Source organism: Pundamilia nyererei, unplaced genomic scaffold (assembly GCF_000239375.1).
Source record: "Pundamilia nyererei isolate P.nyererei 1_Seehausen unplaced genomic scaffold, PunNye1.0 scaffold00387, whole genome shotgun sequence".
NCBI classification, from domain to species: domain Eukaryota; kingdom Metazoa; phylum Chordata; class Actinopteri; order Cichliformes; family Cichlidae; genus Pundamilia; species Pundamilia nyererei.
The window spans coordinates 294,205-301,551 of record NW_005187788.1 but is presented as its reverse complement, the minus strand read 5'-3'; the positions used below and the strand labels follow the sequence as shown (position 1 = coordinate 301,551).

Genomic DNA, 7,347 nt, shown 5'->3' with positions numbered 1-7,347 from the left:
TGTGTGTGTGTGTGTGTGTGTGTGTGTGTGTGTGTGTGTGTGTGTGTGTGTGTGTGTGTGTGTTTATCCAGCCCATCATGCCTCTCACCCTCTCTCGCCCTGTCGGTTCCCTGAACTATTTCTGCGTCCCCCCTCGTTGTCTCCTCCCCTTATCTCCCTGGTCCATCTCGTTTCCCTGAGCGTTCTTTTCCTCCTGCGTCATGTTGTGTGAATTATTCGGAGTCTTAGTACTTCCTGTTTTACTTTGATAGTTTCCTGTCTGGTTCAGTTTTGTTTGCCCCTGTCTCGTTAGTTAGATCATGTTCAGCTGTGTCCTCCCTGTGGTTTGTTCCCGTGTTTGCCCTTCTGTGGCTGCGTCCCAATTCAGGGTCTGCAGCCTTAAAGGTCCTCAAGGGCCGCGTACTCAAAGACCGCTGAGGCCGGAAGTGCGAGGCTTGTGAAATGGGACGGTCTAGCCTCCGTCGCGATGCCCAGGTTGCCGAGCAACCATGATACTAACAGCTGGAAACGTGTCATACAGCTGTGTTTGACAGAAATGAAGGAGAAAATCTTTTGTTCATTTGTTTGTTTCTACATGAGCTTTGATCATTCTCTGTAAGATTAAGCTCAGCTGTTGAACGGCGTATATTTGAAAGTAAAGGCTTTAAAACCAAGTTAGTACAAACGTCACTAATGTCACATAACTTTGCCGACACGGTCCCCTGCGGGGCTCCGTATATAACTATAGTGGTTTAAATAACCAAGTAACCATCCAATAATACTAAATATTACATATATTTATCGTTTACTTTGAGAATATAGACATGTTTGAAATGTATGCTTAGATCGGTTTGTTTATGTGTAAAAATTGTAACTTTCTTTTTCTATTGCGGCGGTGGGGGCTCCTTTTATAAATTTAAAGTGTGGCTAAAATAACAATAATAAACATTTACATTAAAAAAAAAGAACTTTGCCGACATGTGGCCAACAGTAATGTTTAATGATCTTCGTTATTAAACATTTGCACATAAATAAGTGACATAATAGTCAGTACTTACTTAAAGTTCACTCTTCGGGCGCCCTCATCCGCCGTTTTTTTTTGGCAAAATTATCCACACCCACTGCCGCGCTATGCATTCTGGGATATGTTGGGCCACAAAGTCTACACCGCCACGTCCTTAAAATTCAGGGAAATGAAGGACGCATTTGAGGGCCGCATTTCGAGCAGCCTTCGAATTGGGACAGCCTTCGGCACGCCGCTGTGACGTAATCGGCCTTAAAATGCGGCCTTTAAGGCTGCAGACCCTGAATTGGGACACAGCCTGGGTCTCCCTCGGTCCCACGTCGCCATCTCCCTCATGGCCATGTGTTTCTCTGTGTATTAAGTTTCGTTTTGTATGTCTGCAATAAAGCTGTGTGTCTGCGCGTCTGCATTTGGGTCCATCCTGCCTGCTTCACACAGTTAACGTGGTTTTAAAAGTTACAGAAGTGCTTTAAACTAAATTCTTTTAATCAGCAGCAGGGGGCGCTCCCGTGGTTGCACATATGGTCATACAGAAGTCTACAGGAAGTCCATGGCTTTCTTTGGAGTTGAGTCAGTGAGTGAGCAGCTTCACAGTTTGACTGCACCTTGTTTTTGGTTTTTTTAAAACCATGATGGTGTCGGCTAATGTTTCGCTCAGGCTTCAGGCTGGGACGACAGCAACGAGTGGATGACAGTCAGTAACTGACTTTAAAGTAAAAGTTGTGCCTTTTGAAATGTGTTCACAGCAGTGCTGCGATGTAACGTTGAAGGCTAACGCTCCCTGTTTCTGATTTGCATTGCACTTTTTCAGGTTTTGCTTGACTAACTACAGCTCAGCTCATAGTTAGCAAGTGTCTTATCCATTTATCCGGGAGTGACCAAAGCAGTCACCAAGAGGTTTTTGGTGTAACTGATTTCACCTGGTGACAGCGAACAACCTCCAGGAATCCCTTATCAAACAGTGAGAGAATACTCATTTTTCAGATGGTTGTCGACTGGTTATTTCATACAACGATCAATCATGTATACGTGGAGGGATTAACACCTTCAACGTACCTTCAATGGACTGTTCAAGTATTACCTATTGTAAACTCTCAGCTCTCACTGTGTATGTATGAGTGAGAGCCTGATACATACACAGCTGGATAACCACTGCAATCCAACATCTTCTTCTACCCAAATCAGCAGGAAAGGAATACACAGAAAAATTCCACATTTCTGTCCTCAGTGACTGTTGGAGCATAAAATCAGCTAAATGCTTAACAGTGCAGTGAGGTACGGGTGCCTAATGGAATTATTTGCGTAATAATTATGCTAATAAATAACTATGAGTCGCTGTATCTAGATCGCTTGGCGGTTGAGATCTGGTGACCAATACCTGCAGCTACAGTGTGTGGTTTTGTGTGTGGAGCACTTACAGTTTAGGGATGCAGCTTTAGTTGACTTACAAAGTTAGCGCTCCAACTTTGTCACTTCTGGCATCCATTAAGCTAAATATAGGCCACAGACCAGTGGGTGACACCACAGGGGCTACTTTCATCTTTTGCACAGTACTCATGTCAGTGCGCCCCAGGGCAGCTGTGGCTACAATGTAGCTGCCATCACCAGTGTGTGAATGTGTGTGTGAATGGGTGAATGACTGAATGTAGTGTAAAGCGCTTTGGGGTCCTTAGGGACTGAGTAAAGCTCTATACAAATACAGGCCATTTACTCATGAGTCATTCCTCATTTCTTAAAATTTGCTTTACAAAACACAGACTTCCTTGTTTGTTGAAGCACTCAACACTGATTACGACTCATTCAAACATAAAAAGGCACCAAACTCAAGCACTGTTGTGTCTACTTAGACAGCTTGGCAAAGAACCCGTTTTAAATCGTATCTTGTTGTTAGCGGTTATTTGGATATCCGTTTATTCCCATTTCTTTAGTTGGCTCTATGATAACACAGTCTCACAGGCATAAAAAGGTACTTTTGCACCAACAAGGTGAAAACGTGGCATATCTCAGCACGGTGTGCGACTGACACAGGGGCAGATGAAGAGTTTCTCAACATCATGTCCTTAAGAAACAGAATTAAACCCAGCAAAGAAACAGGACCTGAGACATGCATCTGGCCCCAGTTAAATCGCCCCAGTATGGATTTTAAAGCCAGTAATTGTGACCATAAATGACCTGCTTTTTTTGGCCAACACCAATATAAGAACATGGTGTCAATAAATTCAAATGTAGTATTTTCTAAACTCCAGTCTTTGAAAAGCTTTCCAGATCCACAACACTGATACTATGTTCATATTTCTTTACACATGTAACACATACACATGCACTTTTGTAATAAAATGAGACGTCCTCATTACAACGCATGGTCGGACTAATTAATATCAACATTTGAAGTCAGGAGGTCAGGTAAAGTTGCAAACCTTTGCACAGCTTCTTGTAGTTGGTACAACAGTCTCCTCTGGCCAGACAGTCATCAGAGCAGTGGCAGGCATGCTGTTCATTGCGTGTCTCCCCGCACCGATCTCTGCTGCACTCATAACCGCCCTCTGTGTGCAAGAAGAACATAGCAGTTATGTTCAACATGAATCACTGAGGTTTAAAACGCCAAAGCTTTCTACGTGCACAGCTTAGCTGGAAGGTTAGTGGTGAAACCAGTGAAAAATGAAAGCTGAGATATTAATGTGACAGCGGTTTGGCTGCAGACTGAGTGGGAAGCAGCATGTGAGCAACAATGGTGATGGGGTCCGTGTTTGAACAGTCCTCAAGCTGAAAAACTTCCAAAGAAGGATTTGACAGAGTCAGGAAAAAGACGCAGGCGACCAGAAAAACAAGTAAATTATTGCTTTCAGGCAATGGGAGGTTACTGGTGGCGAGGCGGTGGTGAGCCAAAGACCACCAGCCTGAAGGAGTGGACATAAAATCAGACCACCAGCAGCAGAGGGAAAATGTTGACAGAGAGAGGGAGCACTGCAAAGGCAGAGGGGGCGGCAACAAACCGCTCAATCAAAAAGTGAGAGATCTGTCGTTAAGTCTACGACTCATTTCCAGCTCAGACAACTGAGCTGCACAGTCAGCCTCACAAAAATATATCAAGTGGGTATTTGTAAGCTTGATTATAGCAGGCGGCATCCACATGAAAACAATTCAAACTCATTACTGTTCAACAAATGTCTGCAGGTTAGAGAAACCTTCACTGTAGGAATAACATACAGTAAGATGCCAAAGTAATCAGGATCTGGCTCACTTTGCAAGAAGTGTGTAATTCCACAGAGATTAAAATCAGCTAAATGTACTTTATCAGATACATCTTTGTGCAGACTTTAGTAGCTGGCTGCCGTCAGCTGGAACCTGACATGTGTAGCATGTATGTGTCTGATGGGTGGTTTGAAGGGGGCTGTCGTGTATTTTGATCTGGTTTAAACAGATCGTTTTGTGTGATTCAAATTTCAAACTGGTCCTTTTTTATCACACACTGGGTGTCGGTGCACCGTCCACTGTAAGATGCTTTAGCAGCTGCCCCTTGAAGCCAGGTGTCCTCTGACTGGCTGCTTCTCACAAACCAAAGGTTTAAACGGTGCAGGGGTGTGAACCAGCTGTCTGCCTGAGGTGACCATATCAGGGAACTGTGGGGTGGCTGCAGGTCAGGTGGTGGAGCAGGTCACTGACTAACCAGATGATTAGTCAATCAATCTTTATTTATAAAGCACTTTTCATACAAAAATGTAGCCCACCCCACCCTCCAACTCACTCCCCACACTCTCATTAACATAAATGATCATGGATACATGCTCATGCACACATGAGCCAGGTGAGGAAACACTATAACAGGGAGCCGTCTGCACCGGGAGCTGGTCACAGACCGCAGCCTCCAGGCTGGGCACACAGCAGGAGGGAGGCAAAGAAGTCCCCCAGCCAGGCTGAGAAGACCCCCAGAGCCCCAGCAGCCACGGTCGATCACAGCCCCGGTGCAGAGAGCGCCCTCCGAGGAAACACTGGATGTGTGGTGGTTCAGTCCCAGTCTGCTCCAGTCAGTATGCCAAATATCGTTGGACAAGATACTAACCCCATGTTACTCGTGTGTGTGAATGCTCGTTAGCAAGCACGTAATAAAGAGCAATTATAGTTTGCTGTTTGTTGAACTTTAACTTCAAATTTCTCCCTTTTCAAAATATTTTCAAAGCAATGTTGTAGGAATTTAACCTCCGACAGTTTTAAAATTCACGTTTAAATCCCATAAATCTCATAAGTGCTGACAATAGGAACATTGTGATCCTTTTAGCTATATTACAGAAAGTTAAATATGTGATAAAAGCCTGTATGTGTGCTTTAATCACTCATTTATAGACTGTATAAACACAGAACTATTTAAATACTTTACTGTCCCTCTAAGTGCTACAGGAAAGACACACTATCCAAATAAAGGCTTCCTCTGTGAAGCTCGGCTGGTTGGCACTTAGCAGCGCTCGTTTATCTTTGTTTGCTGTGTTACGGCCCTAGCAAGGCCTCTCTCTCCTGAAGGTGCCTGTGTGGGCGTGTCACACTACCTCTTTTGCCTGAGGTGCCACCTTTCCCTTCTGTACAGCTGACTCCCATCAGCAATTAAAGGTATTTAAGCCCAGAGAAGGGTGAGCTCTGGGCCAGAGTGCCATTTGTGTGTGGGTACAGCTAGTGAGCTGAGTGTTTTGCGGTGTGAATGGGTTTGTCAATGCTTTCGTTATGGGATATTTTCGTTTTGGGATTTTGGTGGAGAGCCTTCGTGGTTTTATTTTCCTTATTTCTGTTTTTCTACGTTGCACCCCGGTTGCCTAGGCCGGGGTGTAACAGCTGTCTTTACCAGGATGAACTTCAGGTACCGAATCTTCACTCCAGTTTTTTCATTCATGTATTGTTTCGCCCGGTTCCATGGAAACCATCAGCTTTGTGCTGATCAACAAGTTAAAAAGTTTTTGTTGACATGTAATACATAAGCTTTAATATCATATTATGTTACAACTGCAAATATAATGTAATGAGAAGTACAACACACTGCTTTTAGGAATTAAATGAGTGAGGTGATACACGGTAAAACATTATTTAAAAAGTAGCATGTAATCTATTACTTTTTTTGAGTAATATTCCCAATATTGCCCATCAGGCAGCTACACAGGATGGTCACTGCTTTTTGTCGCATAGATGATGAATGTGTACGGTCTCATGTTCAAATGTTTAGGTAAAATATCAAAACCTAAAATTCGGTTTGAGCCAAATCTGAAAGGAGTTCAGACGCGTGCAGGTCAGCCACATTACTCTGAAACTGCTGGTCAATCCAGCCGCTCTGTAGGTCCTGCAGACTGCAAAGCGAGCACAGCCTGACCTATCTACACACAAAGAGAAACGCCAGAGTCTCTGAAACACAAGAAGGACATCGTGTTACATGTTGGAACAAAATTCTCGACCACCTGATGGATGTTAAAAGTAGGTCTCTGAGCATTTCCTCCAGCTTAATAAGTGACTGTTTGGTTTGGCCTCTCCACCCTGACCTGCAGGCGTAGGTGCAAGCTCAAGGGAAAGACAGCCCGACAAATATCTCTCAGCTGAACAGCGTCACTTTAATGTTTTTTAGCCCTTCATTGCCAAGACTTGGAGGAACAACTCTCAGGTATCAGAGATAATTACCTCACATATTAGTTTTTTATTACAAGACAACACAAATTAGGACCAACACATTGTTAGTGGTGTCAAAGTCAAGTTTTATAAGCATACCTGTGCGTAGGCAGAGCTGGTCAAAGTCTGAGCAGCAGCCATTGTAGGTTTTACACAGGTTGTCGCAGCGACAGTTTGGCGGCTCCAACTCAACCAGCTCGAAACACCTATTTCTGCAGGAGCCGGAGGTCGCCACGTAGTGGGACGCAGAGCGAGCTGGGGAGGAAGAAACAGAGGTTCTAATGGGTCTTTAAAAATGTCCAAAAAAAGAGATGAGAGGTTCAAAATGACACAAAAGTGCACACCAATACTGCTGAGCTGTGCAGCGATGCAGTGACCACAAGCATGTGACTGTGAAGGATTGGTGGTTTGTTTGACGGTTGAAGACGGCTACACAAACAGATCACTAGTCATTCTGCCACGTGCAGGTTGTTCTTCACTCCTGTGGCTGCTTCCTGGAGAAACACCTGAGCTGTTCAGTTTTAGCACCCAGTGGTGCCCACCAACGTCACAGCTGATTAACTCCACATCTATTTACACGTGAGGTTTAGAGCATTAGCTGGAGGGACAATAAATCAAAGACATTGTCCAAAAACTGAATGAAAAGCTGCACTGTTCACATGTCTTTGAAAGGAAATAATAACTCATAACAACTGTGACAAAAG

At 44.1% G+C, this 7,347-nt stretch overlaps 1 protein-coding gene across 1 annotated transcript in view; it reads right to left on the bottom strand.

The window, feature by feature from the left end:
* The window catches only part of enpp2 (ectonucleotide pyrophosphatase/phosphodiesterase 2), a 78,041-nt gene that overhangs the window by 43,088 nt on the left and 27,606 nt on the right, over window positions 1-7,347 (bottom strand). Inside the window, exon 4 of the mRNA XM_005752880.1 lies at window positions 3,421-3,546. Within this exon, the coding sequence (XP_005752937.1) occupies window positions 3,421-3,546 (126 nt within the window). The remainder of the gene's footprint in view (window positions 1-3,420; window positions 3,547-7,347) is intronic.